The sequence below is a fragment of the Euleptes europaea genome, chromosome 2, assembly GCF_029931775.1.
Source record: "Euleptes europaea isolate rEulEur1 chromosome 2, rEulEur1.hap1, whole genome shotgun sequence".
NCBI lineage: Eukaryota > Metazoa > Chordata > Lepidosauria > Squamata > Sphaerodactylidae > Euleptes > Euleptes europaea.
This window is the reverse complement of record NC_079313.1, coordinates 120,402,629-120,429,822: the sequence shown is the minus strand read 5'-3', so window position 1 is coordinate 120,429,822 and position 27,194 is coordinate 120,402,629. Positions and strand designations below refer to the sequence as shown.

The window sequence follows — 27,194 nt, the reverse complement described above, 5'->3', positions numbered from 1 at the left end:
CGGACTTCCAAATCCACATCTGACAGTGCAATCCTAAGAAGTTGTGTGTGTGGGTTGTCGTCAAGTCGCTTCTGACTCATGGTGACCCTATGAATCAGTGTCTTCCAAACGTCCTATCCTTAACAGCCTTGCTCAGGTCTTGCAAATTGAGGGCCATGGTTTCCTTTATACCAGGGGTCCTCAAACTTTTTAATCAGGGGGCCAGTTCACTGTCCCTCAAACACAGTTGGGGGCCGGCCGCCCCCCCCCCCCGCCCAAACGGGAAGGCAGCCAGGCGCCCAGGCAAAGAAAAAACTTGTGGCAGGAGGACGTGCCGCCCCTCTGTGAATTATCTGCTTAGGATGACAGTGTCAGCGCCTCCCAATATATTGGCTGTTTGCAGAGAACTCAAAAGAATCATTTGGGAATGGCTCACACCTTTTGAAGAGCATAGTAAAATACAACCGAACTGCACCTTTGAGATATGTAGTACTTACAACTCCTTGCAGAAGCTAATACCAGTTTGCTCCATTATTTGTAAAACTCTAAAATGCACATTGCATGGATAACAGTTTCTTATGTGTTTGGTGCCTCTATTTAAAGCAGGCCTTACAGTATGGCTCGGAGGCTAGTAGAGTTGCATCTCCAGAGACAGCAGTAGGCAAATCTGAAAACAAGGCCCGATTCAGGAGCCAGTTAATGCAGAGAAGGGTTGCTGGCCAGACAACCGAATCAGTTCTTTCTCTGGATATAAATCATTTTGTACATTAAGCACTCAAACCTAATGCCGAGTGCGAGCCAGAAAAAAGTTGGCATGTTTTAGAACCAAGAGAATGGAGTCAAGGTTTATACTGGACTTAATTTTGACAGACGGTTCACCCCAGAGCTCAGCCTTGGCACCTGTTCTGAATGCCAGTGCTTGTATTTTCAATATGATGTACCAAAGGTATCTCCATATGCACAGAGTATGCATGTTTCAGTGCTGGAAAGCCACTGCGTTCTTTCTTATTCCAGTAGATGTATGGTCTGGCTGTGTGGGAGCATTCCCTGCCATTTTACAGTTTTCAGGGGCTTTAGAAAACGTAGCTCTGCATGTTTAAAAAAAAATAAATGCAAACTTTAATCTTGGCAGTAAAAGAGAACTTAAAACTATAATGAAATAGAGGCTGAAAATCCAAACCTCCTATATACACACGAACACACACACACAAAGCTGCCTTCTGCTGAATCAAAGTCAGTCCATCAAAGTATTGTCTACTCAGACCGGCAGCGGCTCTTCAGGGCCTCAGGTAGAGGTCCTTTCACATCACCTACTTGCCTGGTCCCTTTAACTGGAGATGCCGGGGATTGAACCTGGGGCCTTCTGCTTGCCAAGCAGATGCTCTGCCACTTAGCCACAGCCCCTCCCCAATTTAAGATTTGGAGAAATAATACAACACAAATTAGTCACACGAGAGCCGGCATGGTGTAGTGGTTGATGTCAGACTACAGTCTGGGACACCCAGGTCCAAATCCCCACTCTACCATGAGGTTTGCTGGGTCACCTTGGGCCAGCCACATACTCTCCGTCTAACCTACGTGAACACATGAAGGTGCCTTATATAAAATCAGACCATTGGTCCATCAAGGTCAGTATTGTCTGCTCAGACTGGCGGCAGCTGGAGATGCCAGAGATTGAACCTGGGACCTTCTGCATGCCAAGCAGATGCTCTACCACTGAGCCACAGTCTTTCCCACCTACCTCACAGGGTGGTGGTTTTGAGGATGAAATAAAGGAGTAGAAAATGATGCTGTTAGCTGGTTTGGGCCCCCATTGAGGAGAAAAGCAGGGTATAAATATCTAAATAAATCATAATATATAAATATATTTCTCTTCTACATTTGGCAACAACATAGGACTTTTCAACAGCTTATAATTTGTATGAACATGGCCCGGTACAAAGAAATAACCAAACCAAGAGAGTACCATAGTTGTTTCATGCCCCTCTGCTTCTTGTTTGTGTATTAGGCAAAGGAAGACTGGCAAATGCTTCTTGTTGTGAGTTGGTGGCTACATTGTGGGTCCACAGCTATACATTTCAGAAGTCAATAGGGCAACTTGGTACAATGATGGTGCTGCTGAGAATAAATGGTGGGTTCATCCTTGGGGGCATTGAATTAGGTATCTTTTGGGTGCAATCAACCCCTGTATGTAAGGATATTGCAACCTTTTTTCCCTTTTCCTAATCCACTATCGCTAATGCCTTCTTATTAACCCATGATTGCTTGGCTTCTGCAGTGGTATGTCTAGTCTTAAAAGCCGCCCTTCTTTTTCCAGAAGAACCGACTCCTTCACATAAAATCATCAGCCCACCCTCTGGAGTTGCGTACCCTCATGACGATGTCTCGGACTATGGCCTCAAGCCGTACAGCCCCTTCGCTTTGTCTAGCCTTTCAGCAGATCACATGGGCAGATACGGACAGCCAGATAGCCTAGGGTCGAAATGCTACTCGGACCCTGTCAAGGCTGCTGGTCCCCCAACTTTGAGCCCTAGGATTGAGATAACGCCATCTTATGAACTGATTCACTCAGGGGGGGCCTTCTACAGCAGAGACGCAGATCTCTTGGTAGAGCATCAGTCCAACTCCGCTACCGCTAGCCCAAGGTTTACCCTGCCTGTCCCTGGCTTTGAGAGCTACCGAGAACCGCTGTGCCTGAGCCCTCCTAGCAGTGGCTCCTCTGCAAGCTTCATTTCAGAGACAAATTTTTCTCCTTACACCTCGCCATGCGTTTCACCAAATAATGGCGCTAGTGATGACCTTTGTCCACAGTTTCAAAACACCCATGCTCATTATTCCCCCAGAACCTCGCCAATAATGTCTCCACAAGCAACCATCGTGGAGGATACCTGCTTGGGGCCACGTTCACCATCGTCACGTCCCAACTCAAGGTCATCATCTCCAGGGGCAAAGCGGAGGTATTCTTGCACCGAGCTCTACGGGAGTCAGCAGCTGTCTACTTCTCCCCGGCAATCGAGGACCCCTTCCCCGCAAGCCTCTCCCCAGATCCCCTTGAGGGACGACGGGTCGTCAGTCACTTACACCCAGTTGACCAGCTCTTCTAGCCTCATGAATGCAATGAGCAACCTCTCCACCGATCCCTCCTGTGGAGTTCCCACAAAGATTTGGAAAACCAGCCCAGATCCTTCACTGATGTCTCCTCACAAAGCCAGTATACCGTGTCATGTGCTTCAGCCTATTGAGTACATTGGTCCTTGTGAGCAGGATGATCGGAGAAACCCACCACCCGAATCTATCCTGTTAGTCCCACCAGCTTGGCCAAAGCAACTGATGCCTGCAATACCCATCTGCAGGTAAGCTGGGTTTCTCATGGTCACTTGTATGCATTTTTGAGAGTTGGTCCTCTACACATACATACACTGTTCACACATAGTGGTACTTTTTGTACGGTTTCCTAACCAACAGCCACCACCATGATACCCATGGGGAGATTTACAAAGGCTCTTAGGCAGCATCTACGTCATTGTATATTGCACTCTCGTTGTGCTGTTGCAATAATTCAAAACTGGATCCTCCTGCGTGGATAAGAAAATTCAGTTATGAATTATTTCTAGAGTGCAATGACTGTGAAATATGATGTGTGGGTGCAGCCTTGTAACTTAGTCTTGGGGAGGACTGTTGTTAGTTACCAGCTGGATATCATCATACTGGTACAGCCAGAAGAAAAAAAACACACATTCTGGCATGTAACCTTTAAAGATCTGAAAAATCTAGCCATCAAGGGTATTGATTTGAGCCCTGGATTTGACATGACCTAGCTCCTTTCTCTGCCCTAGCCTACCTTTGCCCTCTGATTTGCCTATGGGGCTAGTGTTTTAAATAAAAAACCAACAACAATATCCGCTGTTCATTACATTGTTTTGAGAAGCTGGATCTGTTGCATGCAATTCTAGGATTAGGTCCTTAGGCGTGTTGAGAAATGTACAGCAGTTTTGCTGCATGGTGAATATTTTCCTCAGATTTTCCACAAATTTGTAATTCCTCAGATTGTCCCCTTTCTGTCCCTGACCCTGTAGTGTGGATTTTTCAGTCCACATTCTGGGGCCATGTTCAGATAATAGCTGGATGTCCCCTTTCTGTACCTGCCCCTATAGTGCAGGTTTTTCAATCCACATTCTGGGGCCAAATTCAGATAGTAGCTGGATGTACCAATGATCAGACTCTATATCAAGTGCATCCTTTCCCATTTTTCCATCTCCCCTCTCTGCCTGGTTTCACTTCCAGTTTCAGGGCCCAGCTGTGCCAAAAAATAATAAATTTCAGATGACCTGCAGCAAGAGTATTTGGAGGGGATAAATAGCAGGCCAGACTAAAGATTAAGCATTCGCATGTGCTTGCATGTGCATACATACATACATCCTTGTGCTTACTGCTTTGTTTCCCTTGCAAGTTCCTCTCCTACATTAGCTTTACAAGAGAAACATGGCATTGGGCTTGTCTAGTTCCATCCAGGATGGGTCTAGAGCAGGGGTGCCAAATATACAGCCCACAGGCTGGATCTGGCCCTTTGACAGCTCTTATCCAGCCTGTGATCCAGCCAAGGCAGCCAATAACCCGATCTGGCCTGGCGAGCTTGCTGCCAAGGCAACCCCCCACCCCCAGTCCTGATCCGGGCTGGTGAGCCCACAGAGGGCTCACCAGCCAAAGCAGCCACGCTCCCTGCTCCTGATCTTGGCTGGCAAGGCGAGGCCCGGCCTGACCAAGTGACATTTGCGTCATATCCGGCTCTCATAACAAATGAGTTCGACACCCCTGGTCTAGAGTAAAGCCCTGTGTCAACAGTGATTGTAGTCAAACATAAAAATGTTGTTTTGATGGAGTTTCCGAGTCCTAGCCTTGATGCTACGTTGTGTGTGCAGAGGGATAAAAAAACAACATCCTAACCTGCATTTCATAACAGTGTTTACATGGATTTCTCTTTTCTTGGCCAGCATTCCTGTGCAATCCCTCCCGCCACTTGAATGGCCTCTCGCCAGCCATTCTGGCTCTTATGAACTTCGGATTGAAGTGCAGCCCAAACCCCACCATCGTGCCCATTATGAGACAGAAGGAAGTCGAGGGGCAGTCAAAGCCCCAACAGGAGGGCACCCTGTGGTCCAGGTAAGAGATTTTCTTAGAGCAGATAAACTGTGGAAGCCTTTGGGAGGAGCTGTCTTCCTTTCAGTCCTCTGGTATGACATTTCAATGTACAACGTAGGTTGTGGTTTGGGTCCTTACAGAGCCACAGGTGGCCTGATCTATCTAGACTGTTGCTCGCCCGTTCTAGTGGTGTGTATGGCGTAAAATTGTGAACTGCCATAGTATCATAACAGGAGAACATAGTGTGGTGTCGTGGTAAGAGCTAGCATGGTATAGTGGTTAGGAGCAATGGACTCTAATCTGGAGAACTGGGTTTGATTCCCCACTCCTACATATGAATGGTGGACTCTAAGCTGGTGAACCGGGTTGGTTTCCCCACTCCTGCACATGAAGCCAGCTGGGTGGCCTTGGGCTAGACACAGCTATTTTTGAGCTCTTTCAGCCCCACCTACTTCACAAGGTGCCTGTTGTGGGGAGGGGAAGGGAAGGGGACTGTAAACCGTCTTGAGACTCCTTAAAGGTAGAGAAAATCGGGGTATAAAAACCAACTCTTCTTCTCTTTGTTATAATAAAACAAATGAAAAGGAAGGGTATGGAAATGTGCGAAAATGACTTTTCAGAGCTAGAAAATAAGGTATGCAAGAATTTGGCAAAGGGAAACAAAATCTTATTGCCTTTAAAAAAAAAGATTTTGACCTATACTTTTTTAAAAATCCTGCATGTCAAGTTGATTTTCAAAATGAAATTTGCATAGGTCTGAGAGTGTAGAATTCTGAATTTTTACATACTCACATTTCAGCTCTGCTGCAAATGACCAGAAAAGCTCTCCCCCCGCCCCGATTTTGCATGCACTAATGTTGCCGTGGTCAGCATCTCTCCAGAAATCTCTATACCTTTTCTGTGGCTTGGTGCCACAATCCGAGTAGTAATCAGGTGGTTTTTGCGATCTCTTCCACTCTTGCAATACCTTCTTTATGTGATGCCAATTTGAAATCTTTTTAATTGCCAAGAGTTGGGAGCATAATAAAATATCGGGTGGGTCAGTTGAAGCGCTGTACAGCGCTGACGCTTATTTTAGCGAGACGGTGGCCTGCTATAAAGTTTATGTCATTGTAAAGAGATAAGGGTCAGCTTAATTGGGTTCGTGAATCCTTAGAGGAAAGGCGAATGAGTTCAGAGCAAGAAGGTCTTGTGAGCAAAACTGAAGCAGTGTAGTGCCTTTAAGATATTTAAAGTGAACTACTTGCTTTTTATTACACAGTTGCTAGTTAGGCTGAATTCCAGCACTTTATCACTGTTTGCTAAAGTTGCTTCTTCCTGGTGAATGTACCCATACCCCTTTCCTGGAAAGCTTGCTTGCCTGGCTTCATTGCAAATCTCCCCTCAGCAGCCCTTTGCCTGGGATAAAGGCGACATTCTAGTCAATTTCAAGCGGCTCTACCCATCTCCTTGCTTCCTTGAACATTCTCTAGTCAATTTCACACATACTTGGAGCCCTTATGTGTAAAGGATGTGTGCACATACAGACACATTTTTGTCAGGTGCCCTGTTTTCACTGTTGAACGCCTGTGAAATTAAAACTTGCACACAAGCAACCTTTCCTGCCTTCACCCCCAAGCAATTTCAGAGTGCTCTGGTCTCTGGCTCTTCAATAATTTCCTAGTCTCTGCTTCACTGTATTGTTCCACACCTGCAGAACTGAAACCCAATCAAACACTGACAAGAGGATTCCTTGCTTTTCTTTCTTTCTTTCATTGACTTCATGTCTACCCTGCTTTCTCCTCAGTGGGAGTCCAAAGTGGCTTACATTCATTTATTTACGTTCTTCTCATCTCCATTTTCTCCTCCCAGCAACAGCCCGGTGAGGTAAGCTAGGCTGAGTGGGTGTGACTGGCCAAAGGTCATCCAGCAAGCTTTCATGGCAGAGTAGAGATTCAAACCTGGGTCTCCTGGATCCTGGTCCAATACTCTAACCATGACACCACTCTGATTCATTCATTCATTTATTTAAATATTTATACCTTTCCTTTCCTTTGTGGAGATGCCAGGGATTGAACCTGGGACCTTCTGCATGCCAAGCAGAGGCTCTACCACTGAGCCACGGCCCCTTGCCACTTGCCATTACTACGCTATCTGATCAAAATGGTAAAGCACAGCTTCAGAATTTTGCAACAGTCTTGGAAAGCATGAGATTTAAACAATACAAGAATGGTAGTAGAAAGTGACTTCAAATCACAGCTGACTTACGGCAACCCCATAGGGTTTTCAAGGCAAGAGATGTTCTGAGGTGGTTTGCCATTGCCTGCCTCCACATGGGCCAAGAGATTTCTGAGAGAACTGTGACTAGCCCAAGGTCACCCAGCAAGCTTCATGTGGAGGAGTGCGGAATCATACTTGGTTCTCCAGATTAGCATCCGCTGCTTTTAACCACTACACCACGCTGGCTCTCAGTACAAGAATATGGTAGGCTAATTACCATTTGCTCTGTAGTTTTCTACCCAAGAAGGCCAGAAATCAAATGCTTAAAAGTTTATTTTTGTCCTTAAAGAGAAGTTTTTAAAAGGAATTAGTGTGAACTCTTGAAATATGACCTTTGGCTTTTTCTCTTTTTTGTACGGGAGCTGACTTTGGTGAGGGAAGGGAAGCTGCACAGCAGTGGATCTGGATCCCTCCCTGGCTTTTTTTATCTTGTGGTTTTGCTCTCTGATGCCACTTCCTCCTTTGCATGCTCTGTCTAGGCTGCCTGGCAAGCTCCACTGCGGAGCCCGCATTCAGAGGGGACTCCTTGAACAGCCAAACAATTGCCTGCCTGTTAAAGTCCAAGCCTCTGGCAGGACGAGATGCGTTCAGCGAGGACACGGGCTTTTGTGTGTTTAACATCTTGTACGAGGGCTGAGAATAGCAACAACTGCCTCTGTGTTAAGGACAAAGGCCGGGGTTGACATGCAGCCTGTTCTCCCTCCAGGTTGGCACGGGTGCTCGATTGAAAGAGGATGTGGCACATGCCTTATTGCCTCCTGGTAAAATCCCTGCCAAGTCCTGCCAGCCGTATTTTCATAGTGTGTACAAAAGGGATGGGCCAGGACTGAAAACAGGCCCTAATTTCCAGGATAGGGATAGATTATTTTGCAGCGATGAGTTAACTCTGCATGTGCTCAGAAGTACCTGTTTTTATCATGAATGTATGGGTACCAAGTCAGGTTGCCAACCTCCAGGTACTAGCTGGAGATCTCCTGCTATTACAACTAATCTCCAGGCAACAGAGATCAGTTCATCTAGAGCAGAGCTTCTCAAACTTTTCCCACTCGCGACCCCTTTTTGCCTGAGAAATTTTTAGGGGACCCCGCCAGGTATATAGGTATATAAAATTGGTATACAAACCAAACACTTACTGATAATAAATCATAAAGAAATTTATTTTAAAACAATTCTTTGGTGTACCTATAATTATACCATTTATTAAAGGATTTTAAGGATGGATTTTTTCCTTACTGAGACTGCACCTGAAAAGTGTTTATACTGCAGAAAAAAAGATATATCCTGCCCTTCGTAGTGCTTAGTGACTGAGGGTATATGTGTGTGGGGCTGTTTAATATTCTGCTGTTCCACATGATCAGTAATCGCCATCTTTTGCGTTTCTAGCTATGTGGCTGCTTCTAGTGTTAGTGCTTCAGCTGGCTCAAGGGTGTCAAACTCAATTGTTATGAGGACCGGTTTTGAGATAAATGTCACTTGGTCAGGCTGGGCCATGCCTCGCCAGCCCAGATCAAGAGTGTGCATGTGGGGGGGTGGGGGGTGGGGGGGTGGCTGGCTCACAGGCCAGATAAGATCTCTCAAGGAGTCAGAGCCGGCCTGCGGGCCTTATGTTTGACACACCTGGTGTAAGGCTTTAAAGGTCAAAACTAGCACCTTGAACATTCACAGAAAGCATTCTTGGGTTTCACTGGGGAAAGGTACCCCTGTGGCAAACAGGAGCTATGGGCTCAGGGTCCATCCCCAGGGAAGTTTGCATGAAGGCAAAGCTCACCTTTAAGCCAGCAACAGACCTGTCAGCCGCAAAACAAGTGGAAGAGTCCAGATGAGAAGTCACACCTTCTCACTTTGGAGTCAATTGGGGAGGTCCAATTTAGACTGGGACTGCAACACTGGGCAAGGAGGGGCTTTTGCTATACCAGCCATATATCAACCATCATGAAAATCACAACAATATCCCTTTTTTAATTAAAGCATCCTCCTGAAAAATGTGGTTCAGATGGAAGACATTGGCAGGAGTATGCACACCCTGCCTAACAAGCTAGAGTCATCTGAGAATCTCCCTCCCTACTCAAAAAAGTCCCCACCCACTCCAGTTAAGGCATCTGGCCTCTTGCTCTGAGCAGCTCTTCCTGGGGGGGGAAAAGCCCCCACCCACCTTTCCCCCCACACCCACATTCTCCATTTGGGATTCTCCTGATCTGTCCACTCAAGAGAGGGGGCTGAAAAAGTTACAAATCAGGAGACATGCCTTACCGGCCCCACAGAAATCCTATGTTGTGTAACACTTCCACCCCACCCACCCCCATTTGCCAAAGGAGGGCCTCACTGTATTCCCACCACCTCCTCCTGCTCCAAAGGAATCCCATTTCCCATGAGAAAAAAGATTCGCTTCAGGAGGGCAGATGCTCACCAGGGCCGCGTTTTTGCCTCAGGGATGGGGGGGGGGATTCAGTTATCTTTCAACACCAAGCAACTCCAAGTAAGTGAAGACCCAAAGGACACGTACCCACCTCTCTCAGACAGTCTTGGAGGGTACACAGGGAGGCAGCTCTATTCCCCCTCCCCAAATGCAAAGTCCTCTGCAGCCAGACAAAGCTCTGCCTGGCAGCCCATACAACTTTACACTCAGGTTGCCAAATGACCAGGAGAAACTCCAGCCTGCCTAGCACCTGTGCCTTTAGCTTAGGTTTAATCTGCAACAATCAGGAAGGGAATCTGTTCCCAGCCTGGAGACAAACCAGATTCCCGCCTGGCTGTCATTCCAGTCCCAGAACACTTGTGCAAGTCCCAGGGGTCCTCATTCCACTCTGGATGCTGTCAATCCAGTCCCAGAACACTTCTGCCAGTTCTGCTAGTTCCAGGAGTAACGTATCTGGGCTTAGAGATTTTACTGGAAATTCCATTCCACTATTTCTTTGCAACTCTTTTTGTGCTGCAATGTATTTCAATGGAGCCCATGCAAGTCAATTGGCAATGCAATTTTCAATGAGCTGTGCAGCCTCTTCCATTGCTTCTAATGGAATCCTGTCATTTGTTTCAGTACATTCCAAGAAAGGGAGAACTAGAGAGAGAAATAGATAGACAGACAGAAAGATAGAGAGAGAGGGAGAGGGAGAGGGAGAGGGAAAGGGAGAGGGAGAGGGAGAGAGAAACACAGAGAGAGAAGGGGGGAGAAAGAGGGAGAGAGAGAAAGAAAGAAAAAAGAAAGGGAGAGAAAGATAGTGAGAAAGAAAGAGAGAACGGGGGAGGGGCGAGAGAGAGAGAAAGAACGAACGAACCAGAGGGGGGGGCAGAGAAAACAAGGAAGCATGGGGGGGGGAGAAAGAAAGAAAGAAAGAAAGAAAACCAGAGAGAGAGGGAGAAAGAGAGGGACAGAGAGGGAGAAAGAGAGGACAGAGAGAGGAGGAGAAAAGAAAGGAAGGAAAGAAGGGAGAGAAAAATAGAGAGGCGAGGAGGGAGAAAGAGAGAGAAATATCCCTTGGCTAAGAACCCTTGAATCCCCCCCCCCCAATAATCACATTCCAGGTCCAGCACAAGATGCAAGGATGCCAAAGCTTGCCTGCCCTCCACCTCCTACTCACCCCCAGGGGGGAGGAGGCCAGGAGGGACCCAATTTTGTAGCTGTCCCTAAGAGCAAGGAGGCGGCAGAACTGCTGATAAGAAGCAACTCAAAGGCAGCCACGCCACCCGGCTGGATGACAGCTCCTTGCCTTGGGCAGGGAGCTGGGTCCCGCACTGGCTGTACTACACTGCACCCAGGCGGCCCGGCCACCCTGCGACTAAGCAGCTACGAAGGGCGGTGCCACGTGGGACCTCGTTGTGCTGGTGGCCGCATGCTCTATTCAGCCCTGGCGGCATGCGCAGTAGTTTGGGAAGGTCCCTCCCTCCCCCAGCACAGCCAGCTCCCCACTCTGGGCTGGAGCGTGTAAACCGAGCTGTTTGCAGGCTTGGGGCAGCTTGCACGCTCCAGCCCGGATTGGGGGAGGGGGGGGCGCCTTGCCTTCGTGGGCCGCATAAAAGCCCTCCTCGGGCCTGATCTGGCCCGGGGCCCTATGATTGACACCCCTGGTCTACATGGAGCGCTTGGCGAGGAGGGCTGGGGCTGGCGACTTTTTCGCGACCCCAAGATTCAATTACGCGACCCCACTTTGAGAAGCTCTGATCTAGAAGATATTGTCCCAGATGCTTGGCTTTGCAGTTCTCAAAATTATGTGTTTGTGTCTGCTCTTCTTCACAGCAAAAATGTTATAAAATAAACATACAGAGTTGAGAAAAAGACTGTAATCCCATTGTTCCTTTGCAAATCTATGTACACAGAATGAACCCTTTACCCCTTAAGTGCAAAGTTTCAAGAAGTTCAATGAACAGAAGTTTGTTAGGAGTGGAACAGATCTGCACAAGAAGCTAGGCGTGAGAAGGGAGGGGCAAACAGTAAAAATGAAAGTGAAACCTTTTGAGCAGAATATTCTTCAAGTCCTGGGATCTTTGTGTGCATAGCCACATTATTCTCTCCCTGGAGGAGAAAAGCTATAATGGTAGTAGGCTGTAAAAGAGTGTAGAAAACCATGATTTAAATGTACTCTTACTGACTAGTGATTAAAATGATGATTTAAATCTTGATATAAATCAATTTGATTTGAATCAAATCCACCCTGTTGTTTAATGTTGTAGGAGTCCTTCTCTGGCTGTATGTTGTATAGCTTTTGTGCATGTGTGACTGTTCTATGTTCTGTGAACCAGTTCAGGAGGTCAGAACCATGGGTGCACATCAAAAGTTGGATTGTGGCTATCTACAGCAGGATTTACTCAGAGTAATGTAATCACAAACTCAGGGCTGTGGGAATTTCACACATTTCTCAATTGATTGTAGAAAGCCGTGTCAGATGGGACATCCTGACATACCTGTTTCGTTCCTTTTTATTGTTTTGGGTTTTTTTTAAAAGCAAATTTCTAGTCCTCATGATTCTGGAGAAGTGCTTGGGAACGAGGCTGCAATGTCCATTGACAGTATAGACGTGAGAGTGAGGCTAGCCAGAGCAGGGCTTCTAATCAAGTTCTCTGATGTCTCTCCCTCATTGCTGAGTATTTCAGATTGTGGTGGCTGCCTGTCTTCCAGTGCTGGTTTTATTCTTATTCTCCGTGTTCTTGGCCATTCCGGGTGTTCCCCCATGAATCTAAAGCATTGAGCTTGGCTGCAAAATAGCTTATGCAATGAAATAGCTGGAGCCACTGTTGTTTTACATGCAGACATGGCTAATTCTTGGCACAGGATCATCATTGTTTGCTCGCAAGCTTCCTTTTGGTTTCAGTCCAGCAAGTCACCCTGCTTGACCTGTTAAGGATGAATGGGTGTGCGTGGTGAAGAGCAACAGGTAGGAGTTTGGGGCTGGGAGTGGCAGGCACAAACTGTAGTCTTTTATCTACAGTTGGTAGATGAACCAGAGTTTGTGTAGCAAGCTGTGGTTTAAACAACCCACAGGTTGGGCCATCTGACCATAGTCACTGGCTTGGATCCAGCACAGCATTTTTGCTGATGTATGGATTTCTACTAGGGTTGCCAACCTCCAGGGACTACCTGGAGATCTCCTGCTATTACAACTGATCTCCAGCTGATAGAGATCCGTTCACCTGGAGAAAATGGCCGCTTTGGCAATTGCACTCTATGGCATTGAAGTCCCTCCCTTCCCCAAACCCTGCCCTCCTCAGGCTCCACCCCAAAAACCTCCCGCCAGTGGCAAAGAAGGACCTGGCAACCCTAATTTCTAGCCACAGAGGGCAGTTTTCTTGCCCCCCTCCTGCTGTGGCTGAGGAAGGGGTGAGTGCCCCACCCCCACCCCTTGGCCATTTCCACTGGTGAAAATGGTGTGTGAGGGAAGCCTGAAACCCCTCATTTTCCTTTCCAGTGTTTGGGGCCTTGAGACATTTAAATAAGTTTCCCCACACAAATGTGTGTGTTGCCATAAGTTGGAAGGGACTTGACAGCACTTAACACACACACACACACACACACACACACAAACCTGTGACTGAGAGTTGGCGTCAGGCACTGGTGCCATGCATAACATATTTTTTGGCCCTCCACTGAGAAGTCCGCTAGGAATGAAGAACAGTAGTAATGGCATGAACCATTAGGATTGCCAGGTCCCTCTTCTCCACTGGCGGGAAGTTTTTGGGGTGGAGCCTGAGGAGAGCAGGGTTTGGGGAGGGGAGGGACTTCAATGCCATAGAGTCCAATTGCCAAAGCGGCTATTTTCTCCAGGTGAACTGATCTCTTATCGGCTGGAGATCAGATGTAATACCAGAAGGTCTCCAGCTACCACCTGGAGGTTGGCAACCCTATGAACCAGGGACACTCGGCAAGCTATAATCTCGAGCTGTTCTCTTGAAGCCGGAAGGAGAAAATGGTTCAAGTGTGTTCTTATCTCTTTGTGTACAGCAGGAAAAAGGAAAAGGTAGGAGGAAGCGATTTCTCACTTCGCTTTTGTATTTGCCACTAATTAAACGTGGGCAGCGGGGATTCTGTTTTCCTATTTTCTTTTAACCAAAGGTTCATGAATGTCTCTCTGAATCACGAAGGCATTGTTGAAAAAGCTGACCACACACATGCAAGTCTGGGTTGGAGAGAGATGTTACAAAGATTTCCATCAGAATATGATAGGTAAAATGAACAAAGTGTGGGTGGGCTCTTACTCGGTTCTCAGCTGGATAGCAAAAGCCTGGAATTGTTCCAGCACAATAGGAAGAGTCCCAATAGTAACTCCATCAAACGTTTGTGCATGCCTTGGATGCATAGTAGTAGCCTATTATCATGTGAGTGCAACCACTTATTTTATCATGTACTGTATTTGTTTTGGAGAGATCTACCAGACCTGGCTCTTGAGAAGGCTTACAAAATGATTAACAAAAGTGATATATTTATGTTATTTATTGTCTGCCATTCTCACAGGGACTCAAGGCGGAGTACACAGAGCAAGTAAAAAACTAACAACATTTATTTCAATCTCAGCTTATAGTGTCCTACCTTCCCCAAATCACATGCAATGAGGTCCATGTATTTCGAACAGAACTGTCATTTTTTAAACCATTGTGTCTTCGTTGACATCTGATCTTACTGAGGTTTCTCACTACCTCCTTTCATCTAATACTCATGGAATAATGACACAGAAAATAAGAAATGCATAACAACCTGTGGGATTTATTTCCAAGTAAGCATGCACTAAGACTGCAACTAAGGTAAAGATAAAGGTCCCCTGTGCAAGCACCGGGTCATTCCTGACCCATGGGGTGACGTCACATCCCGACGTTTTCTAGGCAGACTTTGTTTACGGGGTGGTTTGCCAGTGCCTTCCCCAGTCATCTTCCCTTTATCCCCAGCAAGCTGGGTACTCATTTTACCGACCTCAGAAGGATGGAAGGCTGAGTCAACCTTGAGCTGGCTACCTGCAACTGACTCCCGTCAGGATCGAACTCAGGTCATGAGCAGAGCTTGGACTGCAGTACTGCAGCTTACCACTCTGCGCCACGGGGCTCTTTAAGACTGCAACTAGATATGTACAAGTCTTTTGGGAATGCATCCTTTCCCATCTCCAGAACGTTGTACTCTTGGTATACCCTAGTTGGTCAAGTGAAAGCAGACAAAATGCTAAGACCTGTGAATTCGTTCATATATATTTCATTTTCCTTCTGGAAGACTGGCTTGTGTTGTCTAGACAGGAAGTTGAGTGTGATCCTCCATAAAGATGATGATCCTCCTGATGATGAAGAAAAGGGTACCACTCCCATGAAGCAAGGTCTCTAGTAGGAGGAATGGGAAACAAATCATTCCTTCCTAAAGTTGTTTCAGAGGGCAGCTGTGTTGGTCTGCAGTAGAACAGTCCAATAGTACCTTAGAGACCAACAAGAAGGAAGCTTTGACTCTCAAAAGCTAATATCCCAAAAGCATGTATCCCAAATACATGTTGTTGTTGGTGTGTGTGTGTGTGTGTGTGTGTGTGTGTAAAGTGCCGTCAAGTTGCAGCCGACTTATGTCAACCCCTTATGGGGTTTTCAAGGAAAGAGACTAACAGAGGTGGTTTGCCAGTGCCTTCCTCTGTATAGCAACCCTGGACTTCCTTGGTGGTCTCCCATCAAAAATCCTAACCAGGGCTGACGCTGCTTAGCTTCTGGGATCTGACGAGATCAGGCTAGCCTGATCCATCCAGGTCAGGGCTGTTGGGTATGACCCCCCCCCCCACACACACACACAACTGCACTCTACTTATAAAGAGCTCTACCAGTACACGACTTCAGCCGCCAGAATTGTATATGCCAAATACTGGAAATCTAATACAATTCCTGATATCAAAGAGTGGAAAAATAAACTCTCTGATTTTGCACTGATGGCCAAACTAACGCAACTGGTTAATATGAAAATAACAGATTAATTTGTGTTGAGATTTTCTTAAGTTTAGCTGATGTGGAGGCTCAGTGGATGAAATATATTTCTGTTCATTTTAGAGAATCTTGAGATGGAGTAATATTTTGAATGATATAATATTTGGTAATATCTTTTCTTTCCTTTTAAATTTAGTCTATGCGGAAGCTTGGAGGATGACATATCTTTTATCTTATTTTCCTCCCTCCCTTCTTTTCCTTTCTGTACCCCTCTTATATAATTTTTTTTTTAAAAAAGCTTATATCCCAAGTGCTTCTGGACTCACATCTAGCTTCCTAGAGAAGATACTCTCATACAGCTCTCTCTCTCCCCCCCCCCCCCCATACAGTGTGGTCTTCATTGGGGCTATTTTAGCTGCCATGGCTCGCCAAAAATGCCCAAAAGTTTGAATAATTCAGTGTTTAAAGAAGCTGTAGAATTAAAGTACTTTTTGTTGTAATCCTTACAATATTGCTGTGAGAGATCTGTCCAGCCACTGTGGAAGACAGGATGTCCGAGCAGATGGACCACTGGTGCAACCCACCAGCAATACCCTGCTATCATGTGTGATAGGTTGGGTGGAGAGGTAGTAGCCATCCCAAGGCATGCCAGTGAAATTCATGGCTGAGTGTAGACTTGAACTTTGGTCTTCCCAATATAAGTCTGATGCTCTGTCCACTCTATGACAGTGGGGCCCATCCAACCATTTCCAGCTTTTGCGGAGCAGGACTTCCACCTCCCATTGCAATCCACTACCTTGGGTCAACAGACTTTCAGTAATGGCAGCAGGGCCAAAGCGAGGGGTGGGTATCTGAAGATAAGGAGGGAAATGGCAGAAATTGCTGCCTCCTCTTATGAAGACCACAGTCTTTGGGGCTAGATACACCCCAGTGGCTCTCTTTGGCCATTTATGCAGGGTCAATTTTAATGGTTGCTTGAAGCTCTTTTTGAAAATGCGACCTTTAAAATGCCTGTTCACGGTCCCGAAGCAACCAGAGAAATTCCACCCCCCCACTCGCCTGCTCCTTCGTTCCTTCCATTAGCAACTGCCATTTGCATAGCTAACGCACGGCTGTGATTTTGCATGCTTCCTTGAGGGGATTCTTCAAGGCAAGGGTAGAGCAAACACAAAAGGTCGCGTTAAAGGGGCTCTTAAGAAATGCGAAGCAGGTATGCACCAGCTTCGCAGTCACTTTCTGAATGACGGTTCAGTGTGAAAAACTCAAAAAAAAAATGTGGAGCACTAGAACATGCTGCTAATTACCAAGCATAAATGGCCTTTGTGAGTTCAGTTTAAAAAAGCAGACACTGCTCTCAACTTTAGAAACCAAAAAGAGAAGTCGAGATGCCCACAACGCTCGTTGTGGCCCCCACCTTACGGAATGGCCTGCCCGAGGAGGTCAGGAAGGCCCCTACTCTCCTGGCTTTACACAAAGTATGCTGTGACTCACAAAAGCTCGTACTCTGCCAGACATTTTGTTAGTCTTTAAGGTGCTACTGGACTCTTCCTCTTTTCTATGCAAAACTGAATTATTCAGGAGAGCTTTTCTACACAGGTAATAGGGTTGCACTGTACAAAATGGTTCACAAGGTTATTGGATAGATGATAAGGGACTGTGGCATATAAGGAACTGTGGTATATACTACTATGTACAGCATACTGTAAGAAAAATCCTACTATGTAATTTATGCTCTGTTTAATGTGTCATGTGAATACTTATGCTTTGCTTCAGTTCTGCCTTTTAGATTTCTGGCTGGTTCCAGATTTCTGCAATCCTAACACTGTTGCATCACTTGTTGGATGCCCCATTTTGTCGACTGTATTGACTTGCTCTGTGTAATCTGCCTTGAGTCCCTGTGAGAATGGCAGACAATAAATAACATAAATAAATATATCTGCAGTGATACATTGACAGTGCAGGAGGTGAACAAAATGAGGGCAAAGGAATAAGTACATAAGAGCATAAGAAAAGCCCTGCTGGACCAGACCGAGGGCAATCAAGTCCAGCAGTCTGTTCACACAGTGGCCAACCAGGTGCCTCCAGGAAGGCCACAAACAAGACAATTGCAGCAGCATTATCCTGCCTGTGTTCCACAGCACCTAATATAACGGGCATGCTCCTCTGATCCTGGAGAGAATAGATATGCATCATGACTAGAATTCATTTTGACTAGTAGCCATGGATAACCCTCTCCTCCATGAACATGTCCACCCCCCTCTTAAAGCCTTTCAAGTTGGCAGCCATTGCCACATCCTGGGGCAGGGAGTTCCACAATTTAACTATGCGTTGTGTGAAGAAGGCAGGTTTGTGAGGCTGTGATAAATACTCAAGGCTGAATGTTGGGTACAGATGTAGTGAATCTTCACTTCTTCGTATCTGCACATATGCACAGCCTTAATGTGTACTATTATTTATGTTGTTTTCACATCTACTCACTATTCAGATTCACAGTGGGTAGCCATGTTAGTCTGTCTGCAGTAGTAGAAAAGGGCAAGAGTCCAGTAGCACCTTAAAGACAAACAAAAATATTTCCTGGTAGGGTATGAGCTTTCGTGAGCCACAGCTCACTTCTTCAGATACAGCTAGAATGTGAATCCATCTGTCTTTAAGTAGAGGAAAGTGAATTCAGACAAGCATTAGTATGTAAATATTAACAGTATGTAAATGTGAATAGCAGGCGTGATGGGATTAGGTGTGGTATGCAGAAGAGTCTGTGATGTCCAGGGGAGAGATGGGTGTGGAGAAATCAGCATTGGTAATGAGCCATGAATGCAAGGTCTTTATTCAGCCCAGGTAAATGCATTGACTTTAGTTTGAATATCAACTGTAATTCAGCAGTTTCTGAACGACAGCTCTCAAACACCAGTTTCTACAGGCTGCTATCCACAGACCCCACTCAGGAATACCAGCGAGAACTCAACAAAATCATGAAGAAATTACCAAAACACATACAGGAACGAATTGATATGAATTCACCTCAAGAACCTCGACCAGGCACTTTCTACCTCCTGCCTAAGATACATAAACCTGGCAACCCTGGATGCCCCATTGTTTCGAGCATTGGATCCATCACCGTAGGAGTATCAGGATATATGGACTCCCTTCTGAGACCATATGTCATTAATACCCTCAGCTATGTCCGAGACACCACAGACTTCCTAAGGAAACTACAGTCCATCAACCGTCTCCCAGAAAACAGCATTCTAGTCACCATGGATGTGGAGTCTCTATACACCAACATCCCCCATGATGACGGGCTACAAGCCATTAGAAATACCATCCCTGACAACAACACTGCAGATCTGGCTACACAACTCTGCAGGTTTGTTCTCACTCACAACTACTTCCGGTTTGGTAAGGACTTATACCTTCAAATCAATGGCACTGCCATGGGCACTCGCATGGCTCCACAATATGTCAACATTTTCATGGCAGATCTAGAACAACGTTTTCTGAACTCATACCCACTGGCACCTCTCCTTTACTTGAGATTCATTGATGACATTTTCTTTGTCTGGACTCATGGCAAAGAAGCCCTTGAAAGATTTCACCAGGCTTTCAATGACTTCCACCCCACCATCAATCTAACTATGAATTACTCCAAACAAGAAATCAACTTCCTAGGCACCACAGTACGGATCCACAGGGGACACACAAGCACCACATTGTAGTGGAAACCGACGGATCGGCAAACATATCTACATGCGTCCAGCCACCACCCCAACCATATCAGACAATCCATTGTCTATAGCCAAGCCCTACGCTATAGTCGCATCTGCTCCAATCCTTCAGACAGAGATACACACTTGAGAGACCTACAGCAAACATTTTTGCAACTACAATATCCTGCTGATATGGTGAGAAAGATGATTGAGAAGGCCAGAATGATACCCAGGCACAACTTATTACAAGATAAGCCCAGAGACAATGACAACAGAACACCTCTGGTTGTCACTTATAGCTCCCAACTAAAACCAGTCCAACATATTATTAAGGACCTACAACCAATGCTGGATTGTGACACTTCCCTCGCTGAAGCCCTGGGGGGGGAGGGCTGTCTTGCTTACAGACAGTCAGCTACCCTAAAACAACTTCTCACCCATGATGATAAACTACTTAACAGGAACATGGACTCTGGCACCAAGGCCTGCAACAAACCAAGGTGCCAACTTTGCCCTCATATAGATTCTAGGAACATCATCTCTGGACCCACCAATGTCAGCCATACTATCTCAGGTTCATACTCCTGCTCATCTTCTAATGTGATTTATGCCATCACATGCCAGCAATGCCCTTCCACAATCTACAATGGACAAACAGGTCAGTCTCTTAGACAAAGATTAAATGGACATAAGTCTGACATCAGAAACCACAATATTCAAAAACCAGTGGGAGAACATTTCAACCTTCCAGGACATTATGTTGCAGATTTAAGAGTAGCAGTTCTCTTACAAAGGAATTTCAAAGGGAGATTGGAAAGAGAAACTGCTGAATTACAGTTGATATTAAAACTAAAGTCAATGCATTTACCTGGGCTGAATAAAGACCTTGCATTCATGGCTCATTACCAATGCTGATTTCTCCACACCCATCTCTCCCCTGGACATCACAGACTCTTCTGCCTACCACACCTAATCCAATCACGCCTGCTATTCACATTTACATACTGTTAACATTTACATACTAATGCTTGTCTGAATTCACTTTCCTCTACTTAAAGACAGATGGATTCACATCTTCAGCTGTATCTGAAGAAGTGAGCTGTGGCTCACGAAAGCTCATACCCTACCAGAAAATATTTTTGTTAGTCTTTAAGGTGCTACTGGACTCTTGCCCTTTTCTACTATTCAGATTCAGTCACTGGCATTTTCCTTTTTGCAGCAGTAGAGTGATATATGGCTTCGGTTTCAGACGGTTGCCATGCTGGTCTGCGTAGAACAATTTTGAATCCAGTAGTAGCTTAGAGACCCACAAGAGTTTCAAGGTGTAAGCTTTTGAGAGTTGTTGTTATTGTTCTTCGGAATAAGACCAAACTGCACCTGGGTATGCTTGGATTTTTGAACACTTTTGTGAGCGGACGTGGGGTCTTTTCTTTTTGTTTTCTGCCCATTTAGATGTGGATGCATGTGTTGGTAGTGTAGCATGGATAATTGCATGCACAGTTGGGTTGTGTGTGCTCAGCTGGCTTTCTAAGCAGCCGGTTTTGCACAAAGTAGCCATTTATGCATACGCGCTGCTAGTCCTGTGTGCAAATTAAACATTCAGATTTATGCATACCGTGAGAACATACGCCTGGTTTGTTCATATTCTGATGAACAAATGAGGGAATTGAGCCTTATTTATGAAGTTACGGACTTTAGTTTTTTTAAATATGCGATTTCTGCACTAAAAACCATGGAGAAAAGTGTCTTTATTTTCTGATGATGTTGGTTGTTTATCAGACAGAATGCCTAGCATTTCCTTGGGTCAGAGACCTCTTAGTCTGTTAATAAGGGTTATGCAAAGAAAAAGAAAAGTCTATTTCTACTGAAAGAAATAAAATCCTAAAATAGAATGTGGAAAGGTACACATCATGTCTGGCTTCCTTTTCTTTTGCTCTTTTGGTAAATGTGACTCAAATGAGTTGATTTTTTATCCAGCCGAAGCTCTATACTCACTTTTGGAGGAAGCGTGTTGTGAAGAGTTCCCTGGATAATTTAGGAAGTGAGATACTTTTTGGGATTCCCATTTCGGCAGAACTCATCCCTTCCTCCAACTGCCTGCTCTTCTAATCTAGATTTTTATTTTCTCTGTCGCGGGAAGAAATAACTGGAAAAATGCCTCGGCCTTTGCCAAAAATTGTCATTCCTAAAGGTGTGTCTCTGCTGACACTTTTTCAGGATGGTCATGTCTAGACTTGACCTCAGCGTGAGTACTTAACCTAACACACCTCCTCTTTCCCCATGTCCATTGCAGTCTTTGTGAAGGATCAAGAATGCTGTCTTAACAATAGCAACATTGTGTTTAGAAGGCATGGGATGGAAAGACAAAATAGTTATTTGCTTTCTCCACCCCCTAGCCTGGCATTTGGGGGCAGGGCTGTGGCTCAGTGGTAGAGCATTTGCTTTGTACGCAGAAGGTCTCAGGTTCAATCCCCAGCATCTCCAGATAAAAGAATTAGGTGGCTCAGAGCCAGCTGGGTGACCTTGGGCAAGTTACAGCTCTGTTAGAGCTCTCTCAGCCCCACCTACCTCACAGGGTGTCTGTTGTGGGGAGGGGAAGGGAAGGGGATTGTAAGCCGGTTTGGGTCTCCCTTAAGTGGTAGAGAAAGTCGGCATATAAAAACCAACTCTTCTTCATCATCTGAAAGACATCTGCTTGAGACCCTGGAGAGCAGCTTGCCGGAGCTGACCTCATTAGTTCAACGGTCTGTCTCAGTACAAGGACGATCCATGGGTTCATCTGGGGAAAGGCTTCAGCCTTTTCAGAGTTTACTAAGAACCAACACACGTGTTACCAATATTATATGGGCATGGTTGGAAGTGGCCTATGGGATTACTTTCTCCAAACTGGCTGCAATGTATAGCTGCATCTAATGTGTCATTGTGGTTCTTGGCATGGGGTGTTGCTGTGTCTGCAGTGGCAGCTGATGGTGGCAGAGAAACTCTCTAGCCCAGACAATAGAAGGAAGTGATGGCCAGGAATTACACTTTATGGCTGTGGTTGGGGGTAAGTCGTCACTTGAAATATTAATCATAGCAAGTTTCTTTCCAGAGGTCTGCATGTGAATATCGTAATGTATGGTCGAGCTGCTTGTGTTCAGCTTTGTGAACTGGGGACTTGGATCTTTGTTGTGCGTGAGGGTTTTTTTAAACATCGGATTCATGAATGAATTTTGTGGTGTATTGTTCTACTGTTTAATGTAGCACACAGCTATGAGCTAGACATTTATATCAGTAAATATGGATTTGGACATTATTAACAAGAAGGGAGTAAATGCAAAAGTATTTCATTTCCTCTTCCATGGTTTCTTGTGAACTTCCAAAGTTGAGACTGTACCTCGTCATCATCGCGGAGATGTAGGTGGTGTTGCCACAAGTACAGAAACTGTACCTCTGAATGCCTAACTCTGAACCTGCACATCTCCCTGATTTTCCCAACTCACTTGTGGTTCCTCTCTCCCAACCCCACTTTAAATATCTAAGAAGAAGAACGTGTCTTTGAGTCAAAGATGACTCATGGCAATCCCTTCCATGGGTGTTCCAGGCATGAGAGGAGCAGAGGTGGTTTGCCATCGCCTTCTTCTGCATATCAACCCCAGTCTTTGTTGGTGGTCTCCCATCCAAGTACTGACCGTAGATTAGCTCCCAAGCCCTGAAGAGCTTGGGCCAAACTGGGCTAATCAGGCTGCTCATATCTTAATCCATCTAAAATAAACGTCCAGTCACTTTTTGCAATTCATACCGTTCCTCGTGTTTGAGCTGGAGAATCCATACAACATAAGAGATTGTTGGTGATTTGACTTTCCAAGGCTCTTTTTAGACCTTCTCTTTTTCTTCTGTCTGAAGCAGAAAACGCTTGAGCTCTTCTTTTGGTGTTCTGTCATAGTCCAGAAGGTGTAAACCAAGGGTACGGCACTCAGTTTGTATTTTGAATCCGCATTAACTTGAGTGGGCTGCATGAGAAACGGTTTTTGTTACAAATGTATCTGTTTTCAGTTGAGGACATATTCTGCTAATCATCCCCTTTCCATCTGTGCTCCATAGCGCTCCCATATGGGGAGGAGCTGTGCATCAGTGGTAGAGCATCTGTGTTGCATGCAGAAGGTGCCAGGTTCAACCCCTGGCATCTTGAGCTAAAAAAACTGGGCGGTAGGTGACATGAAAGACCTCTGCCTGAGACCTGGAGAGCCACTGCCGGTTGGAATAGACCAACAGTCCAATGGCTTATACTAAAACAGCATGGTGTAGTGGTTTTAAGAGTGGTGGTTTGGAGCGGTGGACTCTGATCTGGAGAACCGGATTCAATTCCCCACTCTTCCACGTGAGCGGCGGACTCTAATCTGGTGAACTGGGTTTGTTTCCCCATTCCTCCACATGAAGCCAGCTGGGTTACCTTGGGCGAGTCACACTCTCTCAGCCTCACCTACCTTGCAGGATGTCTGTTGTGGGGAGGGGAAGGGAAGGTGATTGTAAGCCGGTTTGATTCTTCCTTAAGTGGTAGTGAAAGTTGGCTTATAAAAACCAACTCCTCCTCCTCCTCCTCCTTCTAATCAGCATAGCACTGGGAGCCAGTACATCCTAAGGGTTCTGTAGCTATTTTGAAAGAGAGATTGTTGGTATAATACTACGTCTGCTTTTTAGTCAGAGGATGGGTATAATATAGCTGTAATTTAATACTTATAATAAAAGAGCCAGCATGGTGCAGGGGTTAGCATGTCTGACTATGTGAAGGAAGCTTGTTGAGTGACCTTAGGTTAGGCTGAGAGTGGACTGGCCTACTTCACCAGATTGTTGTAAGGATAAAATGGAGGAGGGGATGCTGTAAGTCTTTTTGGGTCCCCACTGGGGAGAAAGGTCAGGGAATAAATAAGTAAATCCTTGGCATAAAGCAATGGTCAGAAGGTTGGCCCTGGAGATCTCTTGAAACTAGAACTGATCTCCAGACTACAGGGATCAGTTCCCTTGTAAGAAATGTCTGCTTTGGAGGTGGACTCTATGGCGTTGTACCCTGCTGAGGTCCCTCCCCGAGCTGCATCCTCAAATCTCCAGGGATTTCCAAACCTGGACTTGGCAACCCTGCATGGCGAAAAAACAGAATTTGGGGGGCAGGGGGGAGACTGAAATACTTTCCATCATCCAGCCCAAACTTACTGCACTGCTTTAACAATGTAAAAGGCATCCAGTGTAATGCCTAACACGTGAAATTGTACTATCTGGCATATTTGTAACGTTTAAAAAATATAAATGCTTGGCATTGCCAACCTAAGCAGAATTGTACCCTTCTATGCCCATTGTCCTAAAGAGTACACCTCTGCTTAGGATGGCACTATGAGTATTATACAAACTAAATTGTGAATATACCCAGTATTACAGAGAGAGAGAGAAAACTACAGACTGTTGCTTCCTGTGGTACCTTGGCACGTGAATCTTAGTTTTGTCCATTTGAGAAAAGGGAAAAAATAGAAGTCCAAAATAGCAGGCACGTACCTTCTGCAGGCACGTACCTGGAGGCTGGCAACCCTAATAGCAACACAGGTCACGGAGCTCCCTAGCCAAGCTAAAGGTTGCAGCATAAGAGATGAACCTGCACAGCTTACTTGGGAAACCTCTGGTCAAAATGAAGCCCAACCTCAAAGCCCTCTGACTTGGGTCATATCATTACCTCCTAGCCCAACCCACCTTACAGGGTTGTTGTTGCAAGAATAAAATGTGAAAAGGGCCCTGATATACTACCTGAAGGTCATTAGATAAAAAAGCAAGATACCTGTGTGTGTGAGAGAGAGTAATGATTTTCCATGAACAGGGGAAGGCTCTGCTGGGGAGGGTGGGGTATAAATGTAATGAATAACTAAATAATGAACTTCTTGCAGTTCCTCTGCTCTCCCCCAGCTACCCTGAGGGTTTTGGCACGGGAGGGGGCTGCATGAGAAGGGAGAAACTGGCACTATCTCCTTGCCCCTGGCATGAGGTCTTGCTGCACATGAGCATTGACAAGAGGGTGACTCCTGCTGATGTCCCCTTTAGTTGCATGATCCTCCACTGTGTTCTTGAAGGTCCTCTGTCTTTCAGGAGAAGCTGCAGGGGGCACAGAGGGTTGCAGGTGGAAGTGTCTGGGCTGTGAATAGGGTTGTCAACCTCCTGTGTTGGCTGGAGATCTCCCACTATTGTCTATTCTGACTGGAAGTGGATCTCTAGGGTCTCAGGTAGGGGTGCCAACCTCCAGGTGGTGGCTGGAGATCTCCCACTATTACACCTGGTCTCCAGGCGACAGAGATCAGTTCCCCTGGAGAAAATGGCCGCTTTGGAAGGTGGACTCTATGGCATTATACCCCATTGAAGTCCCTCCCCTTCCCCAACCCTGCCCTCCTCAGGCTCCACCCCCCAAATCTCCAGGTATTTCCCAACCCAGGGCTGGCAACCCTAGCTGTGAATTCATCCCATTCAGAGTTCACCGGATCCAGCTCTTTGTGTGTGTTTTTAATAATAGACTTGCAATGTATATGGAATGGTGTTCAGTCTTTCTGCTTCTCATGGTGTCCTGTATCTCATGCTGTATAAGTGATGATGAAATGGATCCACAGATTGTGCATCTCGTGGGTTTCTCCTCATTTACCACATGCAGGGAAAGCTGCCAGCAATGCCTGGTTTTTGCATGTGGTCCCTTTCCAGAGAGGGAGGATTAAGGTTTCTGTGCACAGATACTTCCAGCAGACTGTTGAAAGGGAGCACATACAAAAAGTGCCTCTCCTGACCACGGATGCTATTAACTTAATGGTTCTCCTCTCTGATCTTCTTTGTCCTGTTTGCTTTGTACCGCTTAATCAGGTTTTTTTTTTAAAATATATAAATGCATGTGGACCAAGTAATTGAAAACAAATTTAGCATGTCTCAGACCATCAAGTTCCCTTTCAGCTAAATCACTGGCTATGCGGTAGACACGTCTGCTTTCAATTTTCGGTGATGTGAGAAACGTAGAATGGCTTGATTTGTAATTGTGACTGTTAATAATGAAACAGAGATTCTCCGGTCTCAAGCATCTATAAGAATTGAGGCTCCGTTACACTTCATGTACCAAATCCCACTTCAAAATCCTGCTGTTATGCCTCCCCCAAAATTGTTGTACTTAGCCATATATATTTTTAAAATCCCATTTTAGTTTCTAAAAAACATGCTATATACAGGATACATAAATACTCGCGCAGAGAAAGATTGCCATTAAAATTGTGCAACCTGCTTTCAAAATTATATGTGCTTGTAGGCAGGTCATATGCCTCTCAACAACCTCTCTGTCCATGTCCTTTTTCTTTATTTCCCCCTTTTCTTAGACCGAGGTCTTGAACAATAAAACCACAAAATAAGACCCATCTCTAAAAACACCTCCCTTCGACTCTTCTCTGCAGCCTCCAAAAAACGAGCCACGAAATAAGTACGCCAAGGGTCAGAGTCCTCTAAATGGAACTGAACCTTTTGCTCCAAAGTTGCTCGAGAAAATGTGGATCGTTTGTTAAAACATGGTATAATCCATTTTAGCCTAAGTTGGTACACATAAGGACAATGCAAAAGGATATGTACCAAGGAGTCCCCTGACTGAAGAGGGCAGGGGCACAGCTGGCCTGAAAAAGGGATCTTGGGAGGCTTTAAGAGGGGAGTGGACATGTTCATGGAGGAAAGGGGTGTTAAGTCTGCGTGGGCAGGATTCAAGAG

The 27,194-nt window shown here is 45.7% G+C and overlaps 1 protein-coding gene across 1 annotated transcript in view; it reads left to right on the top strand.

Annotated features, from left to right (window-relative positions):
* NFATC2 (nuclear factor of activated T cells 2) overlaps positions 1-27,194 on the top strand; it is a 157,492-nt gene that overhangs the window by 13,840 nt on the left and 116,458 nt on the right. Inside the window, exons 2-3 of the mRNA XM_056844560.1 lie at positions 2,297-3,332; positions 4,971-5,139. Of these exons, the coding sequence (XP_056700538.1) occupies positions 2,297-3,332; positions 4,971-5,139 (1,205 nt within the window). The remainder of the gene's footprint in view (positions 1-2,296; positions 3,333-4,970; positions 5,140-27,194) is intronic.